The sequence below is a fragment of the Lissotriton helveticus genome, chromosome 7 (assembly GCF_964261635.1).
Source record: "Lissotriton helveticus chromosome 7, aLisHel1.1, whole genome shotgun sequence".
Taxonomy (NCBI): domain Eukaryota; kingdom Metazoa; phylum Chordata; class Amphibia; order Caudata; family Salamandridae; genus Lissotriton; species Lissotriton helveticus.
The window spans coordinates 1,354,734,568-1,354,748,406 of NC_136068.1; the positions used below are offsets into that span (position 1 = coordinate 1,354,734,568).

At 50.5% G+C, this 13,839-nt stretch overlaps 1 protein-coding gene across 6 annotated transcripts in view; it reads right to left on the reverse strand.

Annotated features, from left to right (window-relative positions):
* MYH10 (myosin heavy chain 10) overlaps positions 1 to 13,839 on the reverse strand; it is a 1,407,286-nt gene that overhangs the window by 266,708 nt on the left and 1,126,739 nt on the right. For all 6 annotated transcript variants that reach the window (XM_078654665.1, XM_078654664.1, XM_078654663.1 and 3 more), the window contains 3 exons: positions 7,727 to 7,888; positions 7,201 to 7,329; positions 6,076 to 6,164 (listed from right to left, as the gene is read on the reverse strand). In XM_078654665.1, coding sequence (XP_078510791.1) covers positions 6,076 to 6,164; positions 7,201 to 7,329; positions 7,727 to 7,888 — 380 coding nt within the window. The remainder of the gene's footprint in view (positions 1 to 6,075; positions 6,165 to 7,200; positions 7,330 to 7,726; positions 7,889 to 13,839) is intronic.

Consider the following 13,839-nt stretch of genomic DNA (forward strand, 5'->3'; position numbering starts at 1 on the left):
ATGGCGAAGGACGCCGAATAGGAGGAAACACTTTCTTCAATCCTTCTAAAAAATCTTTAATCACAGGGATCTGGAAGAAGGACTTCTGTGAAGGGCATTTCCTATATGCAGTCAATGCTGCGAGGTGAACCTTAATAGAGTGAAAATTAAGGCCAGACTGAGCCAAATGCAAAAGATATGGAAGGATGACATCTTCCTTGCAGGTTGTGGGATCATAGTCCTTGGAAGTGCACCAGATGCAGAACCTCTTCCACTTGTAGGCATAGGAAGTCCTCGTGGAAGGTCTCTTAGCTTCCTTAAGTATAGTCATGCAATCGTTAGGAAGATTCAAGTGCCCATATTGCACAATCTCAGGAGCCATGCCGCCAAACTGAACGATGAGAGGTTGGGGTGCACAATCTGCCCCCCGAACTTCGTGAGAAGGTCCGGCTGGCACGGCAGCCTCGGAGAGACCGGTGAAGCAGGTCCGTGAACCACCACTGTCGGGGCCAGTCCAGAGCAATGAGGATCATCCGTGCTCTGGATTGAGACAGCTTGATGAGTACCGCCGGAATCAGGGGAATGGGTGGAAAAGCGTACAGAAAGCTGTTCGACTAGTTGATCCATAACGCGTTCCCCAGAGTCCCCGGTTGGTAATACCTGGAGGCGAAGTCTCGGCATTTTCCGTTTTCGGCGGTGGCGAACAGGTCTACGTCCGGAGTGCCCCACCTGTCGAAGATGTCTCCTAGCTCTTCGTCGTTTAGAACCCACTCGTGGTTTTCTTGCACCAGCCTGCTGAGGGCGTCCGCCTGAGCATTCTGCACACCCGACAGGTGGGTAGGCGTTATCGTCAGTCCTCTGGCTAACAGTCAGTGCCAGATCGCCTGCGCTTCCTGTGACATTGTGCGCGATCTCGATCCCCCCTGCTTGTTGAGGTAATACATTGTGGTCCTATTGTCCGTCTGCACAAGCAAGGAGTTGGTCCGGAAGGACAGATGAAAGGCATTCAGTGCCAAGTGGACAGCTCTGAGCTCCAGGAAATTGATGTGATATGTGGATTCCGCCGGGGACCACGTTCCCTGGATCTGTAGATGATCTGAATGGGAATGTCCTTGTGGAATGGAACCCCCTTGAGGAGATTCTCTGCGGAGCACCATCATCTCAGGGACTGGTGAGCGTGGAGGGACAGCTGGATCTTGTCGTCCCAGCTCCCCCGCTTCTGGTCCCATTGATCCTCCAGACATTCCTGCAACGGCCTCACGTGTAGGCGTGCGTGTGGCATGAGGAATATGTAAGAGGCCATCGACCCCAGTAGAGAAGACACCGTCCTCGCTGTTGTAGATGGAACAGCTATGAGAGCCTGAGCCTTCCGAAGGATCGATAAGCGTCTCACCTCCGAAGGAGACACGCTTGCTGAAAGAATATCGACGGAGGCTCCCAAGTACTGTAGGCACTGGACAGGCGTCGGAACAGACTTGGACATGTTTATGTGCAACCCCAGCTGGTTCAACAGAACGGCCGTTGAAGTGCAGTTGCGCTTCCTGGAAGGTGGAGTCTTTGATCAACCAGTCGTCCAGGAACGGGTAGACAAACACCTTGTTCATTCGCAGGTGCGCTGCCACCACTGCCATGCATTTCGAAAACGTCCTGCGTGCAGACTTCAGTCCAAACAGTGTACGGTGTACTGATAGTGATTGGTGCTGACTAGAAAGCGCAGGAACTTCCGGTGTTTCAGTGCAATGGGCACATAGAAGTACGCATCTTGCAGACCTATCGCGCAAAGCCAGTCTCCCCTTTGCAGCTGAGGATAAATCTGCTGCAACGACAGCATGCAAAACTTTTCCCTGCGAATCCATTTGTCTGATTGTCGCAAATCCAGAATGGGCCTGAACTCGTTCTTGTCCTTCTTGCGTACCAGAAAGAACCGTGAGTAAAGACCCTTTCCCCTTTGAGACAGAGGGACGTCTTCTATCGCCCTTTTTCTTAACAGGGTATCGACCTCCACTTGGAGCTCGCGCAGTTGGAACTGCAAACAAACCGATGGAATCGCTGGATGCGGGCTGACGAAACGAAGACTGTATCCATTGCAAACAATATTGAGCACCCACTTGTCCTGAGTAATTTTTCTCCACTCTGCCATGTAATGTTGTATGCTTCCCCCCACCGGAGCGGGTAACGGTCGAGGAGGAAGTAACCCCTCAGTGCCTAGACACGGCCGGGCCTTTGGGCGTCGAGGAGGACTGTTGGCCACCTCTGCCCCTCTGGCGCTTCTGGAATGGTCGTCGCTGGTACTGCTGCTGCAGTTGGTGCTGCTGGCCAGCTTGACGACCTTGTCCTCTTCCCTGGGCACCAAAACGTCTCTGGAAGGGACGGAAGGTCTTCTGCTCTTTTGGCTTCTCTAACCCGACGGCCGTCAGGGTTTCTGCCTCCGCCTTCATGCGGGCCATCTCCTCATCCGTATGCTTACCACAGAGCGTCGACCCAGAGAACGGCAAGTTGAGACTCTCTGCTGCGCCTCCGGTTTCAGCGATGTCAGGCGCAACCAGGCATGGCGTCTCAGATTAATCCTGTGGCAGTATCCATGAGCGTCCAAGAGAGAGGAAGCTGCAGCCGAGCTGATAACCTGATTGGATACGATCATGCCCTCGTTGATGATTTCCTGGAAGTCCTCCCTCCTGTCCCTAGGAGGGTGCTCCAGAAACTTCTGCAGGGACTCCCACAAAGACCGGTCATACCGACCCAAAAGAGCCGCAGCACTAGCGGCTTTCATGGAAGTAGCAGCCGTACCGCTGACTTTTCATTCCGCTGAGTCCATCTGACGGCTCTCCTTATCCGGAGGCACCGTAGAAGACGGGGCAGTAGTGGGCTGCTTCCTGGCCGCAGTGACGATCACAGAATCCGGCACAGGGTCTGATCGAAGAAACGTTGGATCGGAGTCAGGGGGCCTGTACCTTTGCTGCAGCCGGGAAGGAGAAGATTTCGTTGACGCCAGAGTCAGGAAGAGCTCCATAGCCGGTTCCTCCAGCCCTGGCACCAAGGGCAACAAGGGTCATGACAACTGTCGCTTGTGTAAGGTCTCGAAAATCACCGATGTAGAAGGTGTGGGTACCGTTAGAGTAATCCCCAGCTTCGCTGCCCCTCTCAATAACACCTCCTGAAACGATACGATGTCATCCACCGGTGACACTCTCGTATTGGGGGAATCCGATAAATCCGATAAGGTGGGCGAATGTCCCCGGGCACTGGAAGAGTCCGTATGACGGGACCTTGACCTGTCCCTCCTGTGACGATGCCGGGACCGTGTCTAAGATCGACGGTCACTCCTTGATCGGTGCCTCCGTCTGGACCGTGACCTAGACCTCGGGCGATCCTCTGGCCGTACAGGAGGCGGAAACTTCGGAGGCAGAACCGGAATCCTAGGCTGTGGAGGCCCCGTAGGCGGCGACGGGAAGCGCGACAGAGATAGAGACCGTGGAGGAGTCCGCGGTGGAGGAGGAGGAGGAAGATGAGGAGGAGGAGGATTCTCCTTAGGTAATGGAGGAGGCGTCGGCGTCCTGGGCCTAGAAGGTGAATAGGTCTGAGAATATTCAGAGTCCGAAGATCTAACCACTCTCCTCTTCTTCTTCGGCGCAGGCCTTGACGAGGATGTTCTCGAGGCCGACCTCTTTTCAGACGAGCGCCGGCGCCACTGCGACTGGGGGCTCGTGGATGCAGAAGACAGGCTGACCACTGAGGCAGAGGACACCGTCCTGGCCCTTGATCACCTCCTTGACGTCGATTTCTCCTTTCCCGATGTTGACCCCTTCCTCGACGTCTAACGTCTCGACGCCTATACGTCCCTCGACGGCGAACGGCGGTGTCGCCTCGACGGCGATCGCCAGTGCCTCCTGGATCCATCCCATCCGATGGTGTCTCGACGCCGATGACGCCCTCGACGGCGACCTCATCCGAGGTCTTGACGCCAGTCCCCTCGACGTCGAACGGCGAAGTCGCTTCGACCCAGAGCCCTGGGTCGACAGGGAGCAGATGGTGGTCATCTCTCTCGACGCCGACGTCGAGGCTATCGACGTCGACGGAGATCTGTGCCGTTTCCTGGCTTTTTCTTGACTGGGGAGCCCCCCAGAGGCCGAAGCATGGGCAGAGGACGAGGACCGAGTCCCTCCATGCCCAGACCCACCTGGTTCCTGATGTCTCCTCAGCTCCAGGCCTTGGAGACGGATTTTCTCCCTGTCCCTCAGGGTCCTCCTGGAGAAGGATTGACAAATCTCACAGTCTTCAGGGACATGAGAGGATGGGAGACAGAGGATACACACTCTGTGAGCGTCCGATTTTGCCTTCTTCCTGGCACACTCAGGGCACTTGTCGAACAAAGCTGGCATATTCGACAGAAGAGTGGGCAAAACTGGCCAAAAAACCGAGCAAAAGGAAGAAGAAGCAGTCAGACGTCGAGTGAAACACTCAAAACACTTGAAAAGTACCAAAAAATTGAAAAAACACCCAAAAAAGCAGAGCTCAATGCTCCAGGGTCCTGCTAGCGGAAAAAAGAACTGAAAGTAAAAGGACTTTGGCTGTGCATCCTGGGATACCGAGGGTCTCTGGAGAGTTCCTTAAAGGCACGGTATCCCTTTTCAAGACACATAATGGCAGCCTATGGGGGTTTGTCTGTCCAACCCTTCCTCTCTATCATTTCAAGGATTTTGGTGAAGGGGAGTTTTCCCTGTGAGGAAAACTTGGTAAAAAGTGTTAAACCGGACATGGTGGGCTATCCTTTTCACTGTTTAGATGAAGTGGTGGCCCTTGTAGCCTTGTATATGTTAGGCTGCATTATTTGTCTTAATTCTCTCTTAAGTGTCTATGCAGGACTGCAAAGAAGACAATTTAAGAGATTATTTTTGATTGCTCCGTGGTCCACGCACATGGGCGGGACTATTCACTAGATTATGACTATACACAGAGATCCCCTACTACAGAAATAGAGTATCAAGGGGGCCTATTAAGGACTAATCGAACTGCCGTATTCTGTAGCATTTGGAGTTTGTTGATTTAAATTTTGATTGCCCAGGTAAAGTGAGTTGCTATAATCTAGTCTGGATGTTACAAGAGCATTGGCTATTGTTTTTGTGCAAGCAACTGGAAAAATTTCCTGAGCAGTTTGAGAAAAAGAAAACCAGACACAGTGAATGGATAATATAATTAATGCAGCAGTCTGCAGGACTCTACTTTTAAATAATTTTACTTTTAGATAGTGATTTGTGCAGCTTCTCTAACAGAGAGCAATCTATGAACATGCATAATGCTTGCTGCTGGTCTGGACACAATACAATTTTTTATAGCTATTGAGAATGAAAGTTTCAATTATATCAAAGATATGGAGGCGAGGCTTATCTCACCTGGCTTTGCTGATGCAATGTTAAGCACCCACCCTGTGCTTCTTTGAAAGTATGTAAATGTTGTATCAGGTCATCTTGACAAATGCTGTAATGTTGAGTAATCTGATTAAAGTCCTGTTAGAATTATTATTCCTTTACATACAAGACTGAATGTCTGCATATTATTCTTGGTTTGTTTATATTTATATTAGGTTCAGACCAGAAGGAAGAATAACAGACTGGGAGAATGCACTAAGTGGAGATGTTATTCACATGAAAAAAGTGCAGAGCCTCAGTGTCCTAGGTATTGTGCTGTGGACTCTGGCTGATTTTTTTCAATTACCCGTGTTTTGAGAAATGTAAGGATTGTTTTTAGATCCTCAACTTTCCATATCAATGGCCAGGAAATGTTACATTCTTATGAGATGCAACTTCTAATGATGAAACCCAATCGAAAACACCAGAACCACAATGAAAAAAGTAAACAAATACACTGTCAGTGAACTGTGACCTAGAGTAACTTTCTTATGTCAATAGGATGTATATATGAAGTGAGTCTCTGGGGCTCTTGCATGACCCTCTACTCTATCTCGTGCTGGAAAAAGCTACATTTTTAATTCAATGGACAGCAGTACTAATGGAAGAATATTTGACAACTAAGTACCCAAATCCAGACACATTCTTACTTTTAAGTTTCCATTTAAAGGTTTAGAACTATAAAACATACTTTCCAGATGCACTGTTCGAGATTTCGTCTGATAGTTCATCTCTCTCCTGTTCAGCATGACGGCGAGCTCTCTCAGAAGCAGCGAGGTCCTGAAATAGTTAATGGCAAACAATGAGTCGATCTAACTATACAATCAGCCTTTCAATACTAATTTATGGCTCTTCTTACAATGATACAGTATTTCCACATGAACTACAAAGAGAAATAAAAAAATAAGACTTGGAGGGTTTATTTTTTGATTCCACCAAGGTGTGTGAACAGTTGGTCATAAGAAAAGCAGACAGAAACGTAACTGCAGACATCTGCATACAGCACCAGCAAATTGTAGACAGACTGTATCAGGAAATAATTCAGTTTTACCATTCGCCACCACAAATTCAAAAGGCAGAGACAGTAGTGTCTACTAAGCTGCCTCACCAAGTGTGACTGAATCCTGTAGCAAGAAAATAAAATTTACAAAAGCTAATGACCACAAAGCAAAATGCCACAGCCAAGGTGAATACATTGTCTGCAACCATGTTTTTGACATGCAAGTTCATTAGGTCTAATTTGTGCTGACTGAATAAAGGTGTGTGGTACAGTCATGGTTTTCTTTCTTTCGCCCTACAATTTTTACAAAACAGTCTAATCTACCACTAATAGCTACTCCATAGTGCTCCCTGTGACAGGGGAGTGTATATTTAGTTTCAGAAAATTAAGGCTCCATCTACCAATTTCAGGTCTTTTGCATCGTTTGTGTTTTTGCGAAAAGAAAATATTACAGTAACACGCACAGCTGACAATATTAGAAGCAACACACTGCTTTACAACTAAAGCCAATCTCCTTTGCACAAGAAAAGGGTGTCACCATATGAACTATTTAGAACATGCTTCGCAACTCCAGGGGCACCATTTCGAGTTTGGATCATTTCTATTCACGTCAAATTTAAGCCGAAGATCACAAGGGTACCCTTATATAGAAAGCACACTGCTACTTACCAGGGCTAATTAGTAGCTTACATTATGGAAACCAAAAGAAATTAAAACTACAGATTTGCATTTATCTGCAAGTCCCAGATGTACCCAAAGGTACTGGATAGGGAAACTCCTTATAAAGATGTATTTTTTATTTATGATAGAACAGACCTCTTGCAGCTGGAGGATTTCTGCTTCGAGACTCTTCAGCTTCTTTTCATTTTCCTTCGACTGAGCAAATATCTCATCCCTGGATGCACGGGCCTCTTCCAGCTCCCGCTGATAGTCTTTCATCTGAGCCTGTATTCCCACCAAAAATAATTAAATAAAAAAGGAGAGAATGGCAGTAAACAAGATTAGGTTCTGAAAGCACTTCTCTATAGATAAGCTAAAGTTTACTTCAGATGGACAGAACTACGACAATACAAATGTTTCAGAACACAGGTCGAATGAGTTGTGTTTTAACTGCCAAAATATTTCAAGTATGTGCTTTGATTTCTTTTTAATTTATGGATACAAATGGAATAAAAGATCTCTGGTTTCTTTAGAAAAGCTGCTTTCTATCTGTGCATCTGCTAAATTGGCTTGCCATTGGACTTGCCTCAATAGAGGTGTCACTTTGAGCTTTCCACTATGCAAAAATCCTATTGTATGCAAAGATACGATCAGTCCTCAGTGAAGAACAATGAGTATATACCTGAAGTTTGCGCAACTGCTTGATGGCTTCATCACGACCCTTGTTCGCCCCTTCAATGTGAGCTTCTAGGTCTTTCAGATCCATCTCCATCTTCTTTTTGGCTGCCACAGCAACAGCTCTTTGCTTCCGCTCATCTTCCAGTTCTGCTTCAAGTTCCCGCACCTGAGTTGTGAAGATGCAGTTAGTATATTATGTTGTTGGCCTGCAAGCGTTGATTACTCTTCACATTAGTATTACAGCGAATAGCTGTGACGGGGGCAGAAGACATGGACATGGTCAACTACACAAACATCCAAAAGGAAACACGTTTTGTTATCTGTAACAATTCATCTTTAATGGTTATCTTCATAAAATTCTTGAACAATGAATACCTCCACCCACTTGTAGGACCCCAGAACTCTTAAAAGGGAGAAACAACGATCAAAATAATGCAAAAATAAGCAAAACCAAGGGAAATAATGTGTTTCATATTCTTCTTTGGATACAAATGGATAAGTAAAATAAACAAATAGCCGTAAAAAAACATTTTAACAGCACATAGGAACATTGGTACCCAAAACCCTTTTATTTTATTTTTATTCACAAAAGAAGAAGAAAAAAAAACGAGCAGCAAAGCTTACACAAAGGAACAAATGTAAAGCATTTTCACAGCACCAAAACAATTTAAGAAATCAACGAGACACTCAGGAAATCCAACACCAATTTATAAAAATAGACTGTATTTTTATCCATTTTTAGACACCACAGCAAAAATAATCCACCAAAGGGTTACAAAAAGATATACTATACAAGGTACAGTAAATATGCACTTTATAGTCAACCGCAAATAAGCACTCTAACCATCTTTCACACTTAGATACTTTTGGAGGTAAAATCTTGGGCAGGATGTATTACGTTCGGTTAACGATACTTGTAGTGACCAACTCCAACAGAGAGTCAGTAAAGGCCCTCAGAAACAGTAACCTGAGCAAGTGAAGCAGCCTTCAGTCAGTTCCAGGTATTTCTATCCTTTACTATGGCTTCCAACTGAAGTGGTCCTGATGCAAGGGATACAGAATACTGAAGATACTCAAGGATGCAGCTGATGTGATGCAGTCAACATGCTCTTCCTTTGGCTACTCCTTGGTCCACAAAGGAGATGAGGTGGTTCTGGTCACAGGGTCGACATCCCTTGAAGTCCTCTTTTGCCACTGGGATACACATCGCCCATTATCACAGTCTCAGTCACATACTTCCCTGGGCGATAACTCGTATTCTGGGAGACCAAGCTGCACTCAGACAACTCTCCTGGCTCAGCGACCTCGTGTGTAACATTGAGCATCAGGTCCTAGTCTCTGGTGCTGCACAACAGTGGTGTGAAGATTCTGGGCAACCAACCTGCCCTGACATGCTTCTTCAGCCGTTGCGGCCCTGTGCTGTGAACAGGAAGCCAGCCAAATAACTCTTGGGAGTCTCTTGCTTTGGCTGGGCTCTAGAGACATCTCCTCCATGAGCAGGACACAGCAGGCACAGTCCCGCCTCCTTTGCTAGCCACCAGGTTCAGCAGGTGCAATCCTCGCCGGTGCAGCTTCTCTTTATTGGATCCTTGGTGCACCAATGTAGGCCTTCTTCCTTCCAGTTGAGACCTGGGTGCCAAGGCAGCACTTTTTATGCCCAGAAAATGTCCTCAGGGAAGAATGTGAGTGGTAGCCAATGGGCTAACAGGTACCCTCCCTCCGGATGACCACTTCCTACGACGTGAGGCATCAAGCCATTCCAGAATACACCATTCTGCCCACTTCCAACATGGCTGCACCCCTCTCTCAGAGTCCAGAGCGCCCTAGCCCAACCCAGAGGTGTGGCTACCAAAAGGGGCTACATGTCCCTGAGAAACCGATTTAGCAACTGGTTTCCCATTCCCTGTCTCTGGTACCAGCCTGTCTACCTAGACAATGGAGTCTCCCCTCTCCCAAGTGTGACCATTTTCCCTTCAAAGACTGCTTCTCTTTTGAAGCTTGCCTTCTGGGCAAACAATCGTGTGGTTTTCTGCAGGACAGAGGTAACACCTCTCTCCGGTGCAGGCTTCTATTGTCTTTGTTCCTGGAAATCGTTAGCTTGTCTCCCCAGGGGGGTTAAATCTGTTTAGGAGACAGAGGCTCCTTGTGCCACAGGTCGGTGGCAACTTTGTAAAAGTTGCACACTACCAGGCATAGTAAAGCACAAGTTACTACTTGTATAACAATATATCTGTAAGAGACATTAGTAATAGATCCTCCTGAAGAGGCAGACGGATCGGGGGATCGATGCTCATACTGAGTAGCTCGGGATACCATACTCTTCGAGCCCAGCCCGGAGCCACAAGAATAACTTGGGCCCGGTAGCGCCTGATCTTCTTCAGCACTCTGGGCGGAAGTGGTATAGGCCGAAAAGCGTACAGTAGACCACAGCTCTACTCGAGACGAAAGCGTCTCCGAGCGAGTGCTGTCTTGGAAATTCCAACGCGCAGAACTGATGACATTGTGCTATCTCTTCGGTGGCAAATAGATCTAACCAAGGCTATCCCCACTGCCGAAAGAGACCATGCGCCACGTCCAAGTTCAGACGCCATTCGTGATCCATCAAGCACCGGCGAATGAGTTCGTCCGCCCTGGCGTTCAGAGAACCTGCCAGGTGTTGAACCACAGAGGAAATGCCTTGATGTTCCAGCCATGTCAAGAGGCGCAAAGCCTCCTGACAGAGGGTCCAGGACCCCACCCCGTTTGTTGCAATACCACATGGCGGTGGTGTTGTCCGTGAACACCTGCACCACACTTTGCCGGACAGAGGGATGGAATGCCTTCAGTGCAAGTTTGATCGCCCGAAGCTCCAAAAGGTGGATATAGAACCGGGACTCAGCCGGAGACCAGAGGCCTCTGATCTACGCCTCTCCCAAGTGGCCTCCCCATCCCAGGATGGACACATCCGTCACCACTGTGTGCTCCGGTTGGGGAAGGGAGAGGGATGTGCCATTGACCCAAACGCAATTCGTGAACCACCACTGTAATTGTCGTGCAGTGCCCTCCGAGATCTGGACGTGATCGGACAGGTCCCTCTGCAGTGCCCGCATATGGCATCAGGCATGTTGCACTAGCAGGATGCCATCAGGCCCAGGAGCTGGAGGGTCATCCTGACCGAAACCCGGGATAGAGGCTGAAAGATCGGAATCATAACCTGAATATCCCGGACTCGCTGCTCGGGAGGATAAACCTGAAACTGCGTTGAATCCAGAACCGCTCCGATGAAGGGGAGCTTCTGAGAGGGACTCAGGTGCGACTTCGGCACATTGATGGAGAACCCCAGCAAGTGCAGGTCGGCCATAGTCTGAAGGTGGTTGACGACTATCTGGGGCGAGCGTGCCTTCAACAACCAGTCGTCGAGGTAGGGGAAGACAAACACCCCTGACCTGCGTAGGTGAGCTGCGACCACAGCCATCACTTTCGTGAACACCTGAGGGGCGCTGGTAAGGCCGAAGGGGAGCACGGAAAATTAAAAATGCTCCTGACCTACCGTGAACCGCAGGTAACGCAAGTGGGCCGGCAGGACGAGGATGTGAAAATATGCGCCCTGCAAATCCAACGCTACCATCCAGTCTCCAGGGTCTAGGGCAGTCCAGACCTGAGCTAGAGTCAACATCTTGAAATTCTCCTTCTGGAGGAATCAATTGACGTTCCTGAGGTCCAAGATGGGGCGCAAGCCCCCTTTGTTCTTCTTGGGGACTAGAAAGTAGTGGGAATAACAACCAAGTCCTACTTCTGGCCCAGGAACGCGCTTGATGGCCCCCTTGGCCAAGAGGGCCGTAATTAGAAGTGCAAAGTGATCCCCAGACATGCGGTGAAACTGAGATGGCATGGCTGGGGGGGAGTAGACTCGAAGAGGGGGGTAACCACTCCAGACAAGTTGCAGCATTCACTAGTCGGAAGTGACAGAACGCCAATGGGGAAAGTGATGTCGAATCCTGCCACCCACTGGCGTAGGGTGCATCCCGAAGCTCAGGCTAGGAAGGCTTTGAAGCGGATGTCGCAAGGGCGGAGGTGGAGTGACCCTCATGCCTGCCTCCGGAGCCGCCACGGCAGCCTCCAAGCCGACGGCCACGCTGAGTTTGGTTCTGCGCAGGCTTTTGACCGAACGAGCGGGCAGGGGCGCCCCTTCCATGGCCACGAAAAGAATAAAAAGTAGATGTGGCCGGGCACGTGGTGGAAAGGCCCAAGGACTTGGGTGTAGCACGAGAGTCCTTAAAACACTCTAGCGCACTGTCGGCCTTATCACCAATCAGGCAAGTGCCATCAAAGGGCATGTCCACGAGTAAGCTCTGGACGTCTGGGGAGACCTCAACCAGGCTTGGCGACGAAGCGCCACAGTCGTGGAAATTGCCCTACCAAGGGAGTCGCTGTGTCTAAGCCACAACGAATGGGAAATTTAGCCACGTCCTTACCCTCGGCCACAGCTGGACCTCTTCAGGGTACGGAGGTAAAACCTGAGCAACGGTATCCCACACTGCATGGAAATAGCGGCCCAACAGACATGCAGAGTTCACTGACCGCAGCCCCATGCAGGCAGAGGAGAACAACCGCTTGCCAAACTGATCCAGCCTCTTAGAATCCTTGTCCGGCGGAGCTGTGGGAAAGGCACTCTGGGACGTTGAAGCTTGAATGACCAGGGTCTAGGGCATAGGAAGAGTGGTCAGAAAGGCAGGGTCACCCGGCGCCCGGCGACGACGCCTGGCGACGTTCTTGTCCACACGGGCCCCGGCGGCCGGCCGCGACCAAGTGCCCAACAAGACGTCAGTGAGGGCGTCATTAAATGGCAGCAGCGGCTCCGATGAAGTCGACGCTGACTGGAGCACCTTAGTGAGGAGATTAGTCTTAAGGGCCATCAAGGTTAAGGACATCAGCTGGCCCGACAGAGCACCACTGTGTACGAGGCACCTTCCTCCATAGTGAGCGGCGGAGAGGCAAACCCCAGGTCAGAGAAGACGTCGAGGCCGCCGGCCTCCTCCAAGTCATCCGCCCAATCCTGCTCAGAGTCACACTGACGGGCAAGAGGGTCCTCGGACCGCTCCCAGTCGTCTTCAACCTCCGCCGTATGTGGTGGCGGGCAGGGACCGGGGAAGGAACAAACGGCGTCGGGAACGGCGCCGAACCGGTGCTGTGTCCCCAGGTGGGGACAAAACCGTCCGGGAACCAGGGCGGAGGCGCAACCAACGGCATCCACTGAGGCGCCGCAGGGGCCAGAGCCGGCAGCGCGGGACCTCATGGCGCCGTGGCTGGAGCCAGCAGCGCAGGATCCTGCAGCACTGGGGCCGGAGCTGCTGGCCCTGCAGGATCCTGACACGGGACCGCGGGGCCCAAAGGCCGGAGGGAGCCCGAGGCCTACACAGGCGGTCCATGGCAGCAAGAAACTCTTGCACCTGTGCAGGAGTCGCCGACGGACCCGGGTAAGGTGGGTAGGCCGCGGGACTCCCAGGCTCCGAAGGAGCTGCAGGGGCGGAACCCTGTCCCCTTTGTCTGCATCCTGGGACCGACGGGGAGACGTCTGAGAGTGACAACGCATCTTCGACTTCTTTTTGTGTCGTGTCTTACCCAAATCCGAGGGTGAAGACTAGGCGATGATGGAGGCCCCGCGAACACTCCCTAGAACGGCCCCTGGACCGAGAGCGGCGCTGGGGTGAGTGCCGAACCTCAAGCAACTTACAGCGTCGCTCCCTAAAGGCCTTCGGGCCATGGCCCGACAATCCAAACAGGACCGGGAGTCGTGGTCGTGCTCCAGGCAGTGGAGACAACGTCATGGGGGTCTGCCACCAACATATTGCGACAGCAGGCCCCGCAGGACTTAAACCCAGGCATCCCTACGTGCACCAGAGAAGAACCACAAGAGACAAAAGTCCCAAAATGGTAGTCAAAAAGTGACTAAGGTACGTGCTCTAACCAGATCTGCGCTTACTGGCGCAGAAAAAGAAAGAAGATGTCGGCGCGCAAGGGTGGCCCCTAAGTAGTCTCCGTGACGTCATCTTGGCGCTTACGACGCCAGCGGACGCGGAGCCTTACAACGCCACCTACTGACGTGCGGAGGTACTGCTAGCAAAACTTTCCGGATCC